This window comes from Oenanthe melanoleuca, chromosome 2, assembly GCF_029582105.1.
Source record: "Oenanthe melanoleuca isolate GR-GAL-2019-014 chromosome 2, OMel1.0, whole genome shotgun sequence".
Taxonomy (NCBI): domain Eukaryota; kingdom Metazoa; phylum Chordata; class Aves; order Passeriformes; family Muscicapidae; genus Oenanthe; species Oenanthe melanoleuca.
The window spans coordinates 99,744,769-99,767,820 of NC_079335.1; the positions used below are offsets into that span (position 1 = coordinate 99,744,769).

General features: G+C 35.9%; 1 protein-coding gene across 1 annotated transcript in view; it reads left to right on the top strand.

Annotated features, from left to right (window-relative positions):
- The window catches only part of CNTNAP2 (contactin associated protein 2), a 1,042,550-nt gene that overhangs the window by 872,548 nt on the left and 146,950 nt on the right, over positions 1–23,052 (top strand). Inside the window, exon 15 of the mRNA XM_056484872.1 lies at positions 845–972. Coding sequence (XP_056340847.1) covers positions 845–972 — 128 coding nt within the window. The remainder of the gene's footprint in view (positions 1–844; positions 973–23,052) is intronic.

Consider the following 23,052-nt stretch of genomic DNA (forward strand, 5'->3'; position numbering starts at 1 on the left):
CATGCAGATTCCTGCTGCACTGCCCAGTTATTAGCAGTATAATGACTACGATCTTGGAGTCATCCAAGTTAGAGATGAAAAAGACTTTCATTTTCCTGAAATCATTACAAGTTCTCAGTTATAGTCCTATTGTGTGGTTCAGTTAACTTTTCTAGGTACTGACTTCATCCCTCATCCTGTGATATTTTTGTATAAAGGAATTGATTTTTTAAATCAAAAAGTTCCTTACTTTAGATACCAAATTACATGGCAGGATAGAGCTAAAGAGAAAGCAGGGGAGAGGGGAAGAGAGAGAAATAGATGGATTTATTTTGCTTCCTTTCTTTCTTTTCTGTCAAAAATTATAATCTTAACATTATGTATAGGATATTTTTTTCTGTGGACAATTTAGCTTTTTGTATGTGTGGTTATATTAACAAACCAAATAAAAACACAAACAAAACCAAAAATACAAACCAACAAAAAAAATATTGCAACCAAAAAAACCCACAGAGGTAAACCAGCTGAGAGATAAAGTACCTCATTAAATATTGCTTATTTCATTTTCTATTTGAAAGAAAGAACACTCAATGCCAATTGGTTTCATCTCTCGAAATAATAAAGGGAAAGTATTGTAACTGCACAGTGATTTGGTCTAAGCATGAAAAATACACTAGGTTACTTGCTGTAGTTGGAATGAGGAGCTCTAAGACATGACCATAAAGTGAGTTTTTGTGGTCTTGCTAACTAAAATGGGGTTTGAGCTGCATGCAATTGTCACAAATCTATTCTTTTGGTGCTTAGATCAAGGAAAATAATTTCATATGCTTCACAATTGCTTTCTTTTTGCATCTCTGTAATTCAGGAGGAAAGACAGTGGGATGTTGTCATACAAAGAGCACCTACCAGTCAGCCAGGTGGTGGTTGGAGACCTTGACCGGCCTGGGTCTGAAGCCAAGGTGTCCGTGGGTCCCGTGCGCTGCCAAGGAGATCGTAAGTCCTCTGGTTTTCTTCTGCTTTCTCTACCTGGGTAGAAATTCAGTTGGAAAGGGGTAACTTTGGAGAAACCCCATGGGAACTTATGGCTGCCTGCTCAAAAGACCTTTTGCTATGAAAGCATGCTGTGATTTGAGAAATTTTGTCTATGAAAATACACATATGATGGCATACCTTTTCATTTAAAATAACACTATTCTTTATTTTATGATAAATGTGGTAACTTGGATTATTCAACTAAGTTTATGTAGATGAGTGGTAATACAGATTGCATAATGTCTCTCAACATCTGTGCTTCTGTTGGGTGCTCTTGTTAGTGTCATTATCATTACTATTCTTATGTGATGTAAATGATAGCATGATTGCAAAACTCATCATTGTAATCTCTGGTTGTAGGCATATCAAGTTTGACAAGATCATTTTCAGATGCTTACTGTATGTATCAGGACTAGATGTTTCCATGTAAAGCATTGGGAGTTTTTTGTTGTAGTCTCTGGTTTCCAGGCTGAGTGATGATAAGAGGTGCACATCCTCCAATTTGATCATCTAGTGATAGAGTAAATCGGTATCATGTATAAATTTCCACTACACACACACTCAAAATTGGAAGGCACTGAGGAAAATTGTAGTCTTGCTTGTATATTTTATGTTTCAGGAGGTGAAATCCGCTACCAAAGGCAGAGCAACTGTTTAAGGCCCTTCTAAACCACAGTTCAAAAATTCAAACTGTGCAATTGACACACACATTTTATTTATCTGCTGGTTTTAAGGCAGTTTTCTTATGATAGGTGCAGTAAGGAAAGGTTGTCTGATTTAATTTAAAACAGCTAATATTTGTGTGATCCATAAATATTACAAAACACATCCACAGTAAAGAGTACTATAATTGAGTCTCTAAGACACAGGTGATGCAGAAATATTCACATCATGTATTTGTTGCTTACTATTTATGTTGTTTGAGCAATCACAGGTCAGTCTATGTTTATTTGTGTCAGCTGTGTTTGATAAGCTTTTTAGTAATAGGCTCTTACAACTGACTGATGACAAAAAATAACAAATATTATTTTTCTTGCACCCATTTTCCTCATATCCTGAATCTGAGCACTTCTAGAAATGTTAGTCTCTAAAGCCATTTCTAAATGTAAGTATAAATGAAACCTCATCTGAGCAGGAAATAGCCTTTATTAGAGTGTGACTGAGTGACACAGCCTTTTGGGAAACTGAAGGGGTGTATTCCTACCATCCTGATTAATTTAATTTTCTCCATGAACTTTACAGATATCATTCATAGTTTTTAAAAAAATATGCCTGTGAATAAATTTGAATTTCCTTCCATGACCATCTATTACTGTCAAAAATCTGGTATAATTTTTCTCACAGGAGATGATATAAATCCTACTCCTTTGCAAAGCTGCTGTTTTATATTCCAAATGCATTTACAAAGCATTCCCCTTCGTATTCTTTCTTCAATGTATACAACAGCTGCTGTTTCACTTTGTGGAAAACAAGGTTTCTGCTTCAGAGAAAATACCTACATTTTAAATTGTGCTTTTGTTCCAAATTTGAAGATCCAAAGTACTAAATTTCTGGGAAAGGATTAAAAGCAGCAATGACAAACCACAAACCAATTGATTTTTTTATTTTTTTTTTGGCGTATTACATGCATCAAACCCAACATTTTTAGTACTAAAGATGTCGCGTGTCATCACAGCACAGTTTATGTGTTCAGTTAAATTCAGTTGCATGTGTAGATGAAATTCAGTTATAGTTATGAAGACTGTCTAAGAAATACAGATTTTTGTTTTGCTTGCAAGGAAGGTGGAGAAAGTAACCAGTCAAATAAAAATTTCCCTATTTAGAAGAATTTCTTGTGGTTGCAGCCAATGCCGTGACAACTTGTCTTGCCCTGAGGGTTGTCCATACCATGTGTTATATTAACCTATAGTCCAGTGATATTTTCCAGCTCATGAAGCCATATTTTCCCACCAGAATTACAGTATAATATGCCACACACTTCATAGCTAACTCTGTGTAACATCCAGTGACAGTGACTTGTCACCTAGGCCAACTCACAGCTGCACCTGAGTACAGGAGTAAAGTACCACAGAGCTAATGGCCTTTGCAGTCCTTTAAAAGAGACAGCTGAAAGCTTAATATCTGAGGGCAAAGAGGATTAAAGAAAGCAAAGATATTTGTCATTTCATACAATTCACTTCCTCCCATGCTCATCAAATTCTCAAGAATCCATTGATCAGCAGAGGCCACAACAATTAACTGTTCCTACACTATTGACTGGCCAAAATCATCCATCTCAGTGCAATTTGTTTTGACACAAACCAAGGAAGATTACAGAATCATAACTATTTTCCTGTTGCAAAAATAACTATATTCTTCTTTCAGAAATAGAGGTTTTAGTTTGGTCCCACAAATGACTACTGCATTTTTCTTTTTCCCTGATTTATTACCCGATTAAGGCTGTTCTTGAATAGTAGCTATTGTTGGAGATAAGGATCAGGAAACTGGTTTATGCATGATTACATATCTTTGTGTTCCAGAAGTATTTTTCATATTTAACTGCACCTCACAAAACACTACTTGCATTCTGAAAAGGAGTCAGCAAAAAGGGTCTTTATTACCCCTCTAAAGATCTGCTTAAGCTGCTGTATTCTGTCAGAATGATGAAGACCCATCTAGTCACTGTGGCAAAAATCCCATAAATCTGGTCTGGGGCCTGTTTTGCACCTTGGATTAAATTTCCAGGATGTCTCTTTCCTGTGTGCTATTCTAGTATTGTGGAATGCTTTCTTAATACCTAAGGATTTTTCTATGTGATGATTTACCAGAGAAGTAAACTTATCAATTTCATGGAGAACAGGTGAACAATGAGGATATTAAATTGGTGGGGGTATTTGACACTGTATTGCAGTGATTCAAAAATCAAGCAAGGGTGTTCAGCTAATATCCACTCTACACAGATTTAAAGCAAACCTGTCCTTCCTGACCACAGCTGTATGAGTGTTGTCCTAACAGAATGATAGTGACAGTTTGTCACATTCTCAATATCCTCTTAGCAGAACTGGAATTTAAAGTATTAACAAAGAAAATCAGTTCTTAGTCTCCATAGTAATACTGGATAAAGGAATTACTCTTGTTTTCCCTGAAGTGAAAATATTCTGTGCAGGATCCAGAAAAAAGTGCACAAATTAATAGAACCACATAAAACCACAAATTAATAATTTTTCTGCTTCAGCTAACTTTGACACACTGCTTAAAATACCTGTACAGACCTATTACAGTTTTTCTAATACTTAAGCAATAGGACCTGAACTCCTCAGCATCCCTGCATTTAACCTTGGCCAACCAGCAGCAGAAAGACCTTGTCCATCTCTTTATACTATTTCACTGTAATGCAAAGGGGCACCATGAGCCTTCTCCCTTTGAAGAATACAAGTATGCTGAGGGGATTTTTCTCTCTAAGCTCAGCCTGAGGTGGTAGATTAGGCTTCAAAAGCAGATCTGGTAATTTCTTTTGAAACCAAACTGAAGAACTTAGCTTGCCATGGTGGGGCTATTGCTACAGAGATTTCATCAATAATCATATTGAATCAAAATTACTTTTGTGGCTTCTGGCACCTTCTGAAAAATTTTTTTCATTCCCCTTAGGAAAATACTGGTTTTCACAAATCTTCTATATTTGCCACCTGCTAAGAGTATCCTTTTCCCAAGGACTTCCAAGGATTTTGATTCGAGTTTGCTCTTTAAAAGCCCAGAGGGGAATAGACTGACTATTCTGCTCTAGATTTGCTTTTCTCCTTGAGTCTGTTTTCCTTTTGTCCCATTTCCTCTACAGCAAAGACAGAATTTAAAGGGGAGATGTTTTTTACACAGCTCAGATTTATGTTTTTCCATCTCCTCTGCTGTACAGTTTTTATCCTCCCAGTAAGACTTTGATTTCTGAGCTGTGAATCATTTTCTTGTATATTACTTCTATTATCTGTAATCTTCAAAATGTGGAGGAGGAAGCAGCTGCATTGACTGTGGTTCTTTCTAAGATAAGTTTTCATGAAGACCAGTATCAGCAGTGTGCTTGTAGAACCTGCAGAGACAGACAAAAAACAGGTAACAGAAGTTTAGGAACAAATCAAAACTCAGTTCTTCCATCAGTGCATTGATTTTGTTTGAGCATGTGTGCATATGACTGTGCATGTGTATTCTCAGGGAAAATATACCTTGAGGGTTCTTTTCAGTGATTTTGATTATGGCTCATTATTACTCCTTACTATTACTGATGCTTTGTTTCTTTCACTTATAAATATCACTTCTGTCTTTACTCCTTTTAAAATGTTCCACCAGCGTTGGCTTATTTATTCAGACAGTGGTATGGCCATGCACGTTTCTTGTGACTCTGGGTTTATATTGAAACCACTGTGTAGTTATCTAAACCAGACAGCCACTTCCAGGGTCACTGCTCAGAGGCTGGTTTCCTTGGTAAGGTGTGGGTTTGTATTCCTTAAGTACTTCTTATGCATCACATGTGCAGGTGGGTGACTCAGAACTGCCACTTGTAATGAAAGAAATTAACTGCTTCATGTGCATGCTAAATCCATTTTCATTACATTGCAAATTGAGGACTCTTTCAACATCCTGAATTTGTTTTTCAAGGGTACCACCTGAGTTTCAGGGGAAAAAATAGCATAGCCTTACAGTGCAGTTTCCAGTTACACATTAAACCTATGTCCAAGGACAATTCTCTAGTGGGACATGCAGTGTGTCGACTCAGACAAATCTGCAGTATTGTTACTGTTACATACATAGCTAAACTGGAGAGTATTCCAGAAAAAAAAAAAAAAATCTAAAAAGTATTTGAATTATTGAAAGATTCAGCTGGAATTGTATCCTCTACAAGAAGCAGAAACAATTACTTCTACTCTATATTAGACAACATTCCAGTTATATCATGACTTGTCTTACAGGTTAATAGAGGCAAGAACTCAATCAAATTAAAATTAACATCAGTGATACCCCCTAAAAAAACAAAACCCAGCCAGAGTGCTTTCAGGAAAATACCAAAAATTTGTCTTTTGAGACTCCTGAAGCAAAGATTCTGCTGGAGGCTTCTGTGACGGGATTATATAGCTGAAATTTAGGCAATTCCCTGTTGAGTTGTTAATTACTTGTCTGCCACCAAGATTAGAAAACCGGAGAGAATCTCTCGATTTTTCTACATTTCCCTTTTTTTTATTTTTCTTGTATTGCTAGATATATCTACATACATTTTTATAGCATTATTATTAATTTCTTGTGATTTTCAAATAAATTCTGATATGTTCGGTGAGGAAAATAAAGATCAAAACTTGATCCATCTAAGAGTTTAAATTTTTTTTCACCACTACCTATAGGTGCCTTCAGTACATGTGAAAACTTGTCTGCTGTATTTCCACATCTACTACCACAGCACGTCTATATGTGCTTCACTGGATTGTAAATTGTGCAATTCAAGGGGAAATACAGATTCATCCAAAGAACATCAAGACATTTTGCTCATTGCTTATCACAGATATTCCAGTGTTACTAGCAAAAAAGGAGAAAGAAAAGTGTCCTTTCAATAAAAGCAGCCTACCAACCAAATACTGCCAGGAGCACTATTTCAGACTTGTTTGATTTTTTCAGTGGGTTATAGTTAGGGTGACAAAACTACAGTCTTTGGTTCAGATTCGGGATCTATGCTTTAGTTAATCAAACTGCTGTGTTTATCCTTCATATGCAATTGCTTTCCTCAGAAACCCAAGAGAAAAAAATGACCCACTAGGTCATTTTTCTGCAACTTTTTAAGTAAAAAATATCCATTCTTTTGCAGTTGTTTAACATTCAATTTGAATATTGTCATTTCTCATTCTTAAGACTTTCACTTTCCTTCCACCTTTAACCCTGTTTCATAATGCATTATTAAATTTATTGTGAAGTATAACTAGAATTTATTTCCATCTTCGTACTGAAATATTTTCTCTAGGAAGCAGTGCTTAAATGCCCTCCTGTGGAGTCTTAATGTTTTTAAGACAACTCTTCATTTTCTCACCTCCCAGGAAAACTATGGCTGGTTATCTCATACTAGTATAGGCTGCTTCTGGCCATGTAAATAAAACTTTGCCTATCTTGAAAATAGGAGCTGGAAAAATCTCCATTGTTCATATGAATTTAGGGCATTTCTCTCTCATGCTGTAACAAGCCAGGAAATTTAAAGGTGGATATGGGATAAAGTATCTCCTTCTATTACATGTGTTCTCATATCCTTCCTAAGCAGCAAGTGCTCCAAGTGCTGGAATTCTGGCCAGTAGCTTTGTCATCCTTTTTAACTGGAACCAGTTCTCAGAAGCTGTATAATTGCACTCAAATGTGATTCTCTGATATTGTATACCAGAAACTTTTGAATTTAATTTAAAACTTCCTGTTATATACATCTTCTGCAAGATAAGCTGAGCCATGGTGAACATTACCAAATTGAGAAGATCTAGTATCTCCCAAATTGCAAGGTAGCTGGAATTATCTTTGAGTTTAGGTGATGGGGAGTGATAGGTAGTGTGAGCAGCACTTGAATGTGTGTGGTTGGAATTATTTAGGTTCCAAAAATATTTTTTTTCTATGTGATAATACTTAAACCTAGCTAATCATTCTAGATGCTTTTCTCCTACTCCTTTGCATTTGTACTGCAGGAGACATTTTGTCTTAGATGTTTGGGACAAATTAGTCTCCATACTGTAGGATTCTGTGAGTGGTCTTTCTACGTAAACCTCTGTTTTCCTTCTTTTTCATCTCAAAACCCACAGGAAATTGGTGACATTAAAGATTTGTAAGCTCTCAGTGTTTCTATAGTACACCACCTTTACTGAGGTTTATTACATGGCCATAAATTTCTCTTTCAGTTCAAACTGAAACATGTGTATCCATGGAATAAATGCATGCAAAATGACACAGTTTTAACATAGAAACAAATTGACTCATAGGTTATATATGAATATTCTCTATTGCATCCCACTCACTGTCAGGTTTTGTTCTGATTCCTTTCTGAAAGCAAATCCTACCCATGAGAGCTACTTATCTAACAGAGCAGGAAAACATACAGATTACACTCAGTTTAACCATTTTCCTATTGGACATGTCTTTTTATGGCTGACTGAAGCAACAGGATGCCTGCAAATAGTGCAAGAGAAAAAAAAAAACAGTAGAATCTACTTTAATTTCAGCAAATTAGAAAAACAATGTCCTGTACACTTTGTGCCACATCAAAATCAGTAACCCAAGGTAAAAAGGACAAAAAGGTGGACTTGTTCCAATTTGAATATACCAAGGAGAGATCATTTGAACTACAAGCAATGGCTCTTGATGCAGCTGAGACCCTTTTTTAAAATCCTTTTCCAGCTTTGCAAAGATCCAGTAGAGCGTGGGTGCTTTATTGAAAAGAGTGAGATTTATGACACTTTTGCCTAGTACCTGGTAGTATATGAAAGTATTATAGATTACACTGACACTCAGTGTGTATTTTCATTATGAATGCAATTTACATTGCTGGAGACTTTTCCTTAAGGTCATGAAGGCAGTATGCTCTGAGTATCTCTTTTGATGGGAAATGCATTTCAACCTGATCATCTTTACTATTTACCTTCCTGTAGTTACTTTTTCTGTGCATGCTCTACTGCCTTTCAAAAGGAAAGTCACACCTGTTTCACGTGTGTGAATGTAGATACAAAGAATAACAATTCCACAATTTACATCTCCACCCTTCCCAGATTTATCATGAAATGTAGATCTGACATCAAATTTTAAGATAGGAATTGACCTGCCTATTATTAAATAATTTTAATTCTCATATGCTTCCAATTCTAAATGTATACCTAAATGTATATCTTGGTATAAACTACAGAAGACAATTCATGCAAATATCAATGAACTAATAAATTTTGCTCTTTTTACATATTTGCTGAAGTAATGAAAACATATGGCAGTAAATGCCTATGTTTAATTCTCCAACTGATCATTAAAGAAAAAAATGGTGAAGTTCTGTAGGGGAGTTATGAGCTTTATGTTTCAGAGATACAGAATTCAAATGCAATTAGGAGCTAATTTTATTCAAATTCTCCTCATCATCATACTGCAGTTAATTTTATCTTCTTTAATGCAAAAATAGAAGTATCTGAAGCATTTCATGGAAAGTATTGTCTCTAGATTCCTAGGGAATCTAAGCAAGCATTGTGAGTCTGATACATGACATACAGCAGCAGTTCATATTAAACTCAAATCCTCTTGAAGTTGTGCTTTAATTATAATTTCAAGCATTTTACCATCTCTGTGGTTGTAAAGCATATTACTATCTTACCGCTTACCTGGAGCAAAAACGAAAAGCAGTTGTGCAAGATAAAAACAAAATCTAAGAATTAAATGATGAGAGAATTCCTAGTGTATAGAAAAGTGATAAGAATGAGATGTCAGTAAAGCCATAAGGAATTAGAGGAACCTGTGACTAAACTGGGGACTGAGAAGTTGCTGGAGTCCCATCTATCGCGTGTACAAATTTGCAGCCACCTTTAAATTTCACCCCATAAGCCTGAGTTTTCTTAGAAATGAGGTATAATAGGGGAGGAATTCTCTAAATTTACTTTTTTAGGTTGAACTCTTTCTCACTTTAATACTTTTGGCCTGCACATTCCTGCAGCACTGACTGACATTTAAAGAGCAGAAAGAAGAGAAAAAGGCAGAGCGTGATTAAAGGTGAGGAAGAGTGAGGTCGGTGTCGTTCATCCTTATGTGTAAGTTATGCAAATTCAGTCTCATTTAGACATAGATAAGTTATTGGCAGCAGGATGGAGGATAGCCATTTATAACCTCACAGCCCCCAGTATCTGACACAAAACACAAACTTAAAATGTTCAATCACCAAGATGGAAAAACTAATAAGAAGAAGTTGGAGACTTTTGGTGCTCGTTAAACTTGCACCACTGGTCTCCATGCTAGGAGCCGATCTAATTCTAATGATGTCTAAATACAAGCTTTTATAATAGTTGGATTTTTTCAATCCAATGATAGAATAGAAAGGCAGGTCAGGTATGTGTTCCACAATCACAGCTGCTATTCGTAATGATTTCTCATCCCACTGGCTACTCTCCCCATCCCATTTAGTTCAAAACCTTCCCATAATCAAGTCCTATTATATGCCTATATATATTATTATACACATACTTTCCAGAATTTTTGAGGGAAATTACCTGATCCTTCTCTCTCTCAGTGAAGCAGGTCATTCTTGATTTTCATGTAGAACTATGATGCAGTTCCCAAAGGAACTACCTATTAACACAGGGTTGCAAAGTTGTGCATTTTTGTCAAGTGAAGAAGTCTGAACTGTTAAAAGGGAGTATAGTAACAGTTTAAGAGAAGTGGACTACATATATTAAAAATTAACCTCCTATTTCTTTTCTCTGATCTATTTTTTAACATTTTTTCTGACCTTTTTCTTCTATGGAAAATGTGCAAATGTGAGAGGGAAAGAGCTAGAACACTGTGAGAGAAATATGAAGTATTGCCTACTTACTCCCTTTTCCAATGATAATGCTATGGATAACTTTCACTGTTAAATTTCTGAGTTTAACTATGCTGGATTCCAAATTAATCCTGCAGCCTGTGAAGTGCCACAGATTAGATACTTACAGAGCAGGTTTCAGAGAAAAGGTTGCAATTCTCCTTCATTCCTCCTCTTTTCTGTGCTTAAAACTTACCTTTTGTGAGGTGCCAACTTGGTTCTTCAGGGCAAACAAAGAAGGAACTCAAAAAGGCTGATATTTTAGTCAAGGCTTTAATTTTGATAGATAGAATTAAAGGGAGATGAGGGGGAAATCCTCTACCTTACAAATTAGTACTTTTTTTGTCATTAAAGAAATTCAGAGCAGTTCTATCCATTTCCTGTTACGAGCATACAGTAATCTGTCCTTCCAAGGTATTAGCTAAACTTGCAGAATCATAAAGCTTTCAGCTTCACAATATTAAGCAGCAAATTCTAACATTTTATATGCCTGTATTTCAACTCTCATTTGTGAAGAATAATCTCCACATCTAATTTGATCTAATTCAAAGGAGCAATATTTTTCATGAGAAATGCTTGCAAAGAAGCAGTTATGGAAAGGGAGCCAGTAGTGATTTATGGTTTCAAAAGTTTCTTTCAGCCTGTTCTTTAGCTAATCAATTTCCAGCATGACCACTGTATCTATATTTTTTTATTTATCCTTGGTTTCATGAACTCCTGCTGATGGAAAACTTTTGCCTTGTCACTCCAAATAGATCTGCTTTTGAAAACTGAGGAACTAAATCAGTTATTACACACAGAACATAATTCATGGATCTGTGTTCAAGTAACTTCCATTATAATTTCTTTTAGATTAGCTATGACAAGGTTAAATTTGAAAGAATTTATTGTTATGAATTGTGCTTTTGTCTTTGTATTTCAGATTGAGGCAGAAGTAAATTTCATCCACAGCTGGCAGGATATCTTCCAGGAAAGTTAAGATGTTCCTGAAAATGTAGAAAAGGGATTTTTCCAGGAAATAATTTAATTTCCCATCCCAAAAGAAGAGCAAATTCTCCTGAATTCTTGCCATGTAAACTCTGAAAAGATAAGAACTCATTTGAAACAGAGTACATTGGTTATTAAGTTTTCACCAATGGGAGGACATCATTATGACTTTAACTTTCAATATTTTAAAAAAGAGCCTTTTTCATCACTCTTTAACTGTATTTCATAAATGAAGTTTTGAAGTAAATGCCTGTTTAAAATGTCCAAATCAGAGTAAATTTTTCAAACCAGTTGTCTCAGTGTAGTTACATTTCATTAACAGTTTTAAGAAACTTTCCATTTCCTTCAAAATTCTCAAAAGCTTCAGTTTTCTAAAAATGACAAGGTCTTGCTAGAAAACTAAACTAAATTTAATATTTTCATCATGGGAGAAGCACTACTTCTTTCCTTCCTATAAATGCAAAATAACTCCCTATGCTGACATAGAGATTTTGGAGATTTCACTTCTATTAAAAAAAAAAGTAAACATTTCTGAAGAATTCTCAGTCCTGCTTAAATCATAATGTGATTAACTGATATTTTACCTCTCCTTATCCTGAAGTTGTCTCTCTATATCACCATGTAGAGAGAACTTTTCCCTATTCTCTGTGCACACAGTTTCAGATGGCTAATCTGATTGTTTTCCATAATATCATTAGGCAATTTTGGGATCCCATGAGGACAATGAGTCATTAAATAAAAAAGTTTTTATCATACAGCTCTTTGCATCTATCCCAGCCTCAGAAAATCTGTAGTAGTGTAGGGCAATATACAGGCAAATAAAATTAAGATGCTTAAAGCAATAGGCAATTCTAGAGAAAATAGCAAACCAGCATCTGAAGCTGTAAATTCAAGATATGTGTCATTGTTATCAGATCAATAACACTTTCCCATGGCAACATGAAAGGAAAGGTGTTTTGTTGATTTTTTGCTTGAATCCTTGAACTGTTGGAATCCCTAAATAACAAAAATGTGTAGGCTTTCATTATTGCAGTTCTTTATCTTTTTTTTAGCCCTTAATTAATAAATTTATTTCACATTGTAATGAAAATATTTCCTGAAATGAGGATGGGAGATAAGCAGTCCCCTCAGACTCTCCTTACACTTCACATGCTTCAATCCTCACATGCTTGTTAAATATATGATACCTTATTAACCAGGAAAAGGGCAGAGATCACAGGCTGGCTGTTTTAATGAGTCAGGCCTTTGTTTCTCCTGGTTTTTTCAGTTCAATCCTGCTAATAGCTAACCAGTACTGATGCAGTAGTTCAGCCAACACCTGGATGATACCTGTCCACGTGTAGCTCTCTTTAGCTGCTACTAGCCACACAGACAAGCAGCTGAGTGATTTGTTTGTGCCTGCCTAGCTATCAGAAATCTATAGTGTTCTGAGGAAGGGAATACAAAGAGCAAAAAAAATTGCCTCAGTTCCTTCCTTGATCTTCAGTGACATAGAAGCTGGTGGACAGCCTAACAAACCAGAGACCCAAGGATATATACATCAGGAGCTGCATTGTCTATCTCCAACAGTTTACCTGGAATCACTTCCAAAAACTTGTCAAAATCCTGAAAATCCATAGGTAAGTACTAGCCCAAGTAATTTAGTACTCTCCACTCACATCCAAAAATACATGAGGAAAACCCCAAACCAAGAAAGATCCTTAACCAATAGGAAATGCATATATGTGTAGTGACTTATCAGGACAAAACAAGATAGAGTTCTGCCTCCAAAAAATACATTTGATGTTGAAAGACTATCAAACTCAATTTATACCAGCCTTATTCTGTGCAGTACCATGCATGAAAATAAGGGAATTACTCCATGATTTTCCACACAATTTATTTTCCGTTGTGATTTTTGTGTGTAAGAACCTAAGGTATTCTTGAATAATATTCAAATTTTTCTAAAGTGCACCTACAAATTTTATTTTTCTGGGCTCCAGGGATTCTGAATTCTGAAGACTGTATTAAATATGCGTCATAGGAAGAATTATTAGACTTGACCTTTTCCCTGAGATCTTTGGAGAAGTGGGTGGGTTGTGCTGTACATTTCTTTCTCCACCTTCTTACTTGTCCCCTCTTTCCTAGTTGTACTCACACTTGAAGAGACTTAGGCAAGTAAACATCATCACTTATCACAAAAAGCAAGCCAGAGGCCCTCTACATCTCCTCCCTCTTATTTACACATGAAGAGTCAGTAGTTCATAGCAGCTGAGCTATGATCAAGGAAATTAAATTCATTAGTAAAACAAGAAACATTCCAGACGTGAACAGCACAGCTTGAAGTACTCAGCTGAGGAACTAATTAAAGACAGATAGCTGAGTGGGTAATGAATAAACAGACATTATTGTGGGTAGAAATAGCTAGCACAAATATGTGTATCCCCTGTTATATTTGATGGGAAAGTAAATTATCACATATACTGAAGCAAATTGAGCAGTAAGAGCTCTCCTGAAGCTTTTAAGTGCAGCCTATCCTTAAAGGTGGGAAACAGGCAGTGGGACCAGCAAATGGAGTCCCTGCAATGGTGCTTTTGCAGCTCCCAGCCCTCCACCACAAGGGTCTGTGCTGCCTGCAGCCCCCACACAGTAAAAGCAGGCCAGCATTTGCCTAGTCCATCATACATTCCCTGAACAGCAGCAGAGACCCCTTTGACCCTCTGAACAAGAGGCTTTAAATTAATTTTTCTTCCTGCACACCCTTGCTTTACCCATCACTTCTGTGTCTCCAGCCAAGCAATCCTTCTGTGGGCACTCACCAGTGCAGCACTCCTGGTATTCCATGTACTGGAGCCAGGGAGTGCCCAGATAGAATAACCAACAAGGTGGTAGGAAACATTTGCCCATTAATGTCGAGTAGTGTAAGCAGCTAGGGGTGGCACTGCAGACATTTAACTTCACCATTGGAGGTGGATCAGATTGTTTCTGCAAGGAGCAGATGCAAATGGCAGAGCTGCCTGTAGCTGTTAAAAGACTTAATGTTGTCTTTTTTATCGGATTTGCAGACTAAGATATGCTGCAGACCAGCCATTTCCAGAGGCTGCTTTTTGCACAGCAGTCTGCCAATGTGCAGAAAAAACACTTTTCATGGCATGAAGGAAGCCAAAAGACATAGGAGCTTTAAAAACACAGATAGAGAAGAACTCTTAGGAGAACGGAAATAGCTATTTACCAGATGAAAAACAATATTAAGCTCAAGTAAAGTTAGCCAATGTTTATTACCAAACTGAAAGTTGAATGCACATTTTGAATGCATCAGTGTGATAATAAATCCTACTATCCTAGCCATTGGGGGTATAGATGGCTAAACATTTCTATGACATCTGATCTTCTATCAGAAGATGGTGTGGTTCATATGGGAAATACAGCTTGCATATTCTTGGCTTTCACATATGAGGTCACGTAGGAGAGTCAGTTATAAAGTTTAGCCTACCTGAGTCTGTATTTCTGTACTTACAGGTATTCATACTTTGTATTTTTCTTGGAGTGCCAAAGCCTTTTTTGAAATTTATAAGGGGTAGAGAGATGGGGGGAATCCAGTCAGTAGGAGTTCAGACAGCTGGCTGCAGTAATAACCAACTTCTTGGCTTAGAGGCACCACTGAATTCCCTGTAGCTACTGTCCTCGAAGCTGCTGGAAGCCTTCTGCAGTGAACTTCACATTTTCCATGGCTGCAGGAAACTATAAAAAAAGCAAGATATTTTGTTATTCTGTTTGGTGCTTGGATCTATTCTAGTCCTTTTACCCAAGGCATTTATCCCAGACTATCCCAGATCATGAGCTGGTAGCCTAGGCTTTGTTTGGTTCCATAAAATGGAGGAAATCCATCACATTTCCAGAAAGGGTGATGTAAATAACTCGACAATTGATCACGTGTGCTCCTGCTTGCTTGTGTGTTCCAGTTTAGTTTGTTTCATTTAAGAATACTGAACGGTGGATGGTAACAAAATCAGTTTTTTTCCTCTGCTGCCTGTAAATAAGTACTGTCTTATTCCTTCTGCCTCTGCATTTATGAAAGATGTAGCCCAAATATTCAGCATTAAGCTTATCTGGATAAGTTTAAATAGAAGTTATTTCAAACTCCCTTAGACAGATTAAGACTACCAGGCATAAATTTAGACTTGATATTGTAATATATAATGCTTGAGGTGTTTTTGTGGTCTTAACCACATTATAGCAACTTTTGTCATATTTTTAAAAATCAGTTAAATGCATTTTGCCTTGCTCACATTCATAGTATTTTAGGTCTCCTGCTACCCCAAAAATGTTTGAAAGAAATCAATTGCCACAAGGCTGTTTGGTTCAAAACACTGCAGCATCAAAAGCTGCTGCCAGCTGTAACACCTGATGAATTAGTAATTCCTGGAGTACTGCTTTGCAATTTTTTTAAAGTACTTAAAATAATATACATCTAGGAAACAATGTAGCTGTAATAAAAAGTCAACATTTATGGACAGTTGACTGAGCCAGATTTTTGCATGTGCAACACTGAAAGGTTAACACTCACCTCAGGCTCAGCTGATTGCCTGTTGTGAGGGTCCACAGTAAAATTATTCGCTGTCAAAAAGACTCATGTCTCTATACCTTTGAAATAGAGAATGCAGGAAAAAAGACATTTTGCCAGCATAACATGGAAGGATTCTAAGCCTTACAGGAAGGATAAGCTCTTTTAAAATCTAACATATATTGAATATTTTCATCTTTGTTGATTTTTTTCACCGACAAAGTGACTTCTTTGGCCTCTTAGAGCTGTTTTTGGGAGGTTTTGTTGTTGGTAGTGTTGTTATTGTTTGGTTTTGTTTGTTTGTTGGGAGTTTATATTTTCTATATTCTGAATTCATTTTCCTATCTCCTTCTCCCAGAGTTAATATCTCCCAGAGATACTCATACACTGCTGGAAGCAGAGTGAGGGCAGAGAGAAAACAGCTTCATGGGTTCACAGGCACATTCATATCAGTGTGCCAGAGCTTGTCTGGCTCTCTGCCGTGCCCAGAAGGTGAGGAGTTGCCTTTAGAACTCTCCTGCTTTCAGCAGGAAAGGCAAGCTCTGGCCATACCATTTCCTCATCAAATTGACTTTCAGTTCATCAAGCATCAGAGATGAGCTGTTTGGAGACAGCTCTTTCAGCCCCTCTATCAGCTGCACACAGAACTTTGGGAATCAAAATTCCTTTCTTCAACTGCGGATACTCAACAATATATCTTAAATACAAATTTATTCTAGAAGTTTTTGGAATTCAAATTTTGAGTGGAAATTAAAGTCATTCGTTATCATGATTTTACTTTGCTATTGTTTGGGATTGGGGAATAAATGAAAAAAAATTAGATTAATGTAAATTTTCAGGTTTTATTTTAATGGGGAAAAAATTAAAATGCTAAAAGCAGTTCTGTTTCTACTCTGTAAGTGTTTCCAGGGTAGTATATGAACTTTATTATACATTATGCCAAGTGTAGATTAACAAGTGTTTTTATTTTTTCCCCACACAAAAGCTCCCTGAAACATACCAGAGTCTCAAGTTCAATATGAATTGTAAGAAAGAAATGTGCTGCATATTCACCATAATGCATCCCATGAGATTTCCAGACTGTTAGCAGTATAATAGCTGTAGTTTTGTATTTTTGAGTTGTACTTTTAATGCCTAGGTACTCTGAAGCTATTTTTTTAAACGCAAACTAGTTTACTTGCTGGTGACTTACAGTGCTGTAGAATACAATGTTCAGCAGCCTATGAAAAACTAACTCAAATGAGTTTCATGAAGTTACTAGGGCAGTTTAGAAAGATACGTTGCAATTGCCTAAATTTTTGGCTTTACAACAGATGAATGCGGCTCTTTCTGAAAACACCTTTTATTTTTCAGTTCCCTTAGCAAAGGTATTTGCAAAAATATTTCGTCACAGAATAATATAATTTTGCATGGGAAGTCCTTGTAACAGGATCCTACAAATTTTACATCATTCATAAAGGAACTGACAAATTTAAGGAGGAAAATAATACAAAAAATTATTAAATATATTGATGCTTCTGTATCACAGAAGGTGTGTGTGAGGTTCAGACTCGTGAGTGTTCAGAAAATATTGACAGGAAGTGTTAATATCTGCTTCTCCTGGCATTGTGTTCTTCCCTGTACATTCACAGTTATCTTAGGCAGAAGACAGCTGGATGGACCTTCAATGTGACATTATCTTCTTAACTTTTACAGCTAAATTCTTGCAGGAGAGGTCAGCCCAGATCAAATACCTCAAAGGTAATAATATTGGAACCAATACAGCAGAGCAATTAATGGCCATTTTAAATATTAAGCAAATGTTTAAATGCCATAATCTAAAATAGAATAGCATGATTTAGTGAAGTGATAGTAATAATATTTTTCTAATTATTTTTTCTGTAAAGTAACAGTACCATATAAATTATAAAAATATAGTCCTTGTCATGTGTGCCAATAATGTTTCTTAGGCTCGTTTAATTATATTCTTAATAGGTGTGAAAGTAAAATCCTTGCAAAGGGACAATATTTTTAATATAGCTCCAAATGAAATGATATATTCAGTTCATATTATTTCTGTGACATGAGCTAGCTCATGATGTTCACCACTATTTTAATTTGTAAAAAGAAAATAAATCAATTTCTCTGTTTCAGTTTTTAGTGGTCTATCAGAAACAGAGCAATAGTTTAAATGAACAATTTAATTTGTAGTCTCACTATGAATATTTGATCTAAATTGAGTACTGGGTTACCCATCCCTGCTGCTCCTGCTGACAAAGCTAATTTTCTTTTTCAATTCAAATTCAGTGACAGGCAGCTGCATTAATTCCAGACAAAGGAAAGCCCACCTTTTATTTGTGTAGTTTAAAAGATTTATACTTTGAAACACCACATGACAACGTTTAACTATTCATTTCAATTAGTATAAATGAATTCAAGAAAATCAATGTATTTAAAATATATTTTGCTTATGCTTAATGCACCATTAAGGAGATGACAGGACTGAAGAGGGAACTTTGTGCATACACAGCCACCATTAATTGTTCTGATGTTCCTGCTGGGACGTTGAGGATTTTGTCTTCTTCTAGGGATGAGAGAAGGGTCATTACTAAATTGCCAGTTAAATCTGTTGTTTGAGTCAAATAATAACCAGAATCTCCATGGTCCTAAAAATTTTTTTTCATGATGCTTAAGAATAATACTTGGAATTCAACTTTGTGAATTACTAATGCTCTTAAGCAATTTTTAGGAAGTTTTTGAACACTGGCCTCTCTTGGGAGAGTGTGGCAGTGCTACACTCCTTGCATTCTAAGTAAAACAAATAGATGTCTTGGTCAGTTATGATTATGCTGCACAAAATATAATGCTATGATATAGGATGTAGCTCCCTCAGTTGCCTCATCAGTGCAACTGTGGTGTGAAAGAATGGCCAGGTCTAGCAAGATGTGCCTTTAGTATTTTCCCCTGAAGACAATCTAAACACATACACCTAGGTTTCAATATTCAGTGGGTCATGTTGGTTCTTTGTAGGACAGCATGTGGTATCGTGTTATAACCCAATGCAGACTGTCTGCAATTGGAGAAGAGGCTCTTTCCTTGGATCCTGGGGGTTTTTGGAGAGGAAGTTCCTATATTCAGGGCAGCCAATTAAAAGGGAAAACTCTGATGTGTAGGAATACGTGTCATCATATAGTTGTAGTTAAGTGTATGTATTTTTTCTGTTCCTTTATTTTGTACTAAGATGGTGTGGAAGTTTCTTTCCTCTTTTCTTTCTGTCTTTAAGACCTCAGTGCTAAAATAGCCGAAACACAACTGTTCAGTAGAGAGCTGGTTGGCCACTGACTCTGTAGAGTACATGTCCTGATTACAAAAATTAAGAGTAGATAATAGAAGCAGCGTAAGAATGATAAGAACTGAATGAATATTCTTTTTCACAAAGTAGAAATGCATTGTTTTCTTGGATGAGTGATGGTGGCTGATGATTTAGAGATTCTGGGGTCTTTTTAAGGATATGCTGTGGCTAAGGACAAGGCACTTCTCTCCACAGTATTGAACTAGTTCTTATATATGTTGCATCTAGAATTCCTCACCAAAGCCTTTGGATTAAGTAGTGAATTAGCACCTACTAGATATAGAGCTTTGGGCAATTTGCACTTTGTTTTGCTCATATTCATAATAAAATAGGCATAATCAGATAGTGAAATTCAAAATTGGAACTTGGAATACAATTTTAATCTTAATAGATCAAAACCCGGATTGTGAAACTTGATGTTATTAAAGTTGTTAACATGTTTAAATGTTATTTCTTTTGCTTGTATACTCAACTACCACCCTCAGCATAAACAATTTCATATGCTTGGCATCATAATTTAAAACCATATGTAGCAAAGAATGACCACAAATTCTAATTTTAGTTTGTGAAAGTTTATCCTTCCCATAATGAAAGAAAATAGCACCACCTTCCTCATCAAAGGCTCTGAGAAAAAACAGTTTGGGAAATATCTGTAAGTTGTTATGTGAGTTTACGAACATCAAGTATGATTTGGAACCCATTTAACATATTGCAGACAACCTCATAGGTAGGAAGTGATGTATTTTTTGCTGGCTCAGACATGCAGAGAAGAAACAGATCAGTTTGAGCCACCTGGAGAAAGCAAGGCTTATCGTTTCTTCAGACATCCCCACTGCTCACTTCTCATTCCACCATGGTATAGCTTGCTTATAATTTTGAGAGCCAGAACTAAAAGTCCATGGAAACCTTGCTGATTGTCAGATATGAGGAGAGTATATAAAGACTGTCCAGTGGGGAATTCAAAATAAAAGCCACTATATCAAAACTAAGTGTTTGCAGTTTCTACATAATACTGCAAACAAAATTAGGAAATGGTATTCCCTAAGGAAAATACAAGAAAGTGAGTTCAGATCCTGGTACACTTGAAAAAAAATACTGGTAACAACATTTCTATCCATCCAGCTCAGTACTATCAGGGATACTTTGAGGCTGTGTTCAACCCATCTTTTCATCCTTTATTTTTCACCTGGAGGAGAATTCTGATGTCAGAATCACAAACACATTTGAAAGTATTTGTAGAGTGAACTTATTTTTGGTAATAATATTTTGCATCTTTCTTCATGATTTGTCATGATTTCCAAAGTCAAGAATTGCACATTAGACACAAAAGTCAAAGACTAATTAAACAAACTCTTAGAAATATACCACTGATATATTCATGTATTGTATTTCTGGGCAAAAAAGTAACCAGTTACTATTAAGAAAGAGAGAATAGAGCACAGGCAAAGTCTAAAAAGTACTTTATGTATCTCTGGTTTAAATATCCCATTCCCATAAAATGTAACACTGAGTTGAGTTCTCATTATTTGTAAAATTTGTGAATTTGAAACATTGCACTTGGCAGATTTTTTTAGGGAATCTCTAGAAGATCTTATTTGCAAGTTTTTATGTGGAAAATCCAAGAAATTCTGACTTCATTTGCATCTGAGAAGAACAGGTAATAGGAGAGGAGGAAAGTCTTTATTGTATTCAAGCCCAGTTTCAGAAGCCTCTTGGTGGTTTAACTCTCTCAGCTGTAAGAGCCACACAATAAGTTAGAAAATTGAGGAAGGGAAAGAGCAGTAGGCAGAACACAGGCTACCTCCTTACAACATTTTTCTTAGATGTGTGAACTAGCACCCTTCCTTAAAAAAATACTAGGAGAGTTTTAGATGTAATTGATCAAAGCACAAACTATGTAAGGATTCATCCTTATATTCAGAATTAGTAGGTTTAATTAATATTTATGTGAGGATAACTTTTTTCTGAAAACTTGATGATTGCAGTGGACCAAGCCCTTAATATTACTTTAAAGGCAACAACTCAAACTGCACCTTCTAATGCTGCTCTAAAGCATTTGTTAACTGCTGATATAAATATTACAATACCAAATGCCAAATAAATACCAATTCCACAGCTTTAGTAACAAAAATTTCTGATAGAAGACCCCGTTTAGTCCCAAACTGTGAGCTGACTTTCATTTGCTGGACTCTTCTCAGTATCACAGCTTCAGATCACACTGCTTCAAAGTGCTCAGTTATTTTAATGGGGCTCAAATTTCCTACATGAAGCATATCATTTAGTACTGTGTGCAACTCAAAGCTTTTTTGGCAAGACATTAGACAGTCATATATTTCAATAGCTATAGCTTTTCTGCTAATTCTAGAGAACATTTAAAATTGCATATCTAGTAATACCATAAATTCAATTTCAAGTTAAGTTTTACAGTAAATTGATTTAGAATAAATATACATTTTATAGCCCTACAAACTGATGATCATTCACCATATTCACAATCTACTTTTAATTTTATAACCAAATGTTTTGCTCTCTAGAATATTTGAAGGATTTTTTGGTTCTGAGAAAAATAACAAGACAGATTATCTGTCTCTTGTGGGAGCAACCTAAAGAGTAGTCCACTGCTGTCTACAATATCTTTATCAACATAAATAGTGCAGAGTTGTGATCTACTGGTCAGTCCATACACTGTATGCTCAGAACTGCCCCTATTCACTCTGTCTCTAAAACATTCTTGGACAGAAATGTGGATGTGGTTCAGGCTACATGTGCACTACTGACATGCCTTCCATTCTCCTTGCTATGAAAATTTATCCTTTTCAGAGCATTTTGGGGTTATCCTCCCAGGACAACAGGTTGAAATGTTTGCCCTAAATTTCGGTTTCCTTCCTTTGTGAACACAAGTGGCTTTCTAGAACTATACAGTATACCTATTACATTTTCCCTTCTTACACCATGTTCATTGCTGATCTTCTCTGCTGTAGGGAGGTCCCATCTTCACCTTCTTTCTTTTCTTTCTGATGCTAAAAGTAGCAGTTTTCATTTCTAAGTCACACTAGCATGTGTGATACCTGCTGCATAGGAGCCAAAGCATTTGTGTCCTGCCAAAGCACCAAGAATGGAAACAATTGCAAGCAATGAAAGTGTCAACTAAATAAATTAAAATCTTGTGAATTTTTTTATGAGATTGACAGTGAAAATGTAATTGGAAAACAGGCGAAATGCATCAGTTAGCTATCAGCTGAATTTCTATGTTCTTCCTTACTCCCTTAATGTAAAGGAGGAAAGATACCTTTATTTCTCAAGTTGAGCTGACTGTTGGGAAAGAAACCCACATGTTTTTACTCTTATATACTTCAGCTGAATGTATATGATATTGAAATTCTCAAGAAAATAAACCCCATACTTGTATTTCATGAAATCATTTTTTGGGGGAGCAGACAGGGAAGTACTTGAATTTTTGCTCAAACACTATTCAAATGGGGCAAGTCCAAATTATATTCTAATGCAACTTGTAAGTCACATAACCTGAAACACAAGGAATAAATGCCTGTGAACATTATGCAGCTGAAGTATAGCAAGAGTAAAAATAAACAAAATTATGTATATAATCCCAAAACATTCTTCATTTCATAGTGTTCATGTAAAGTG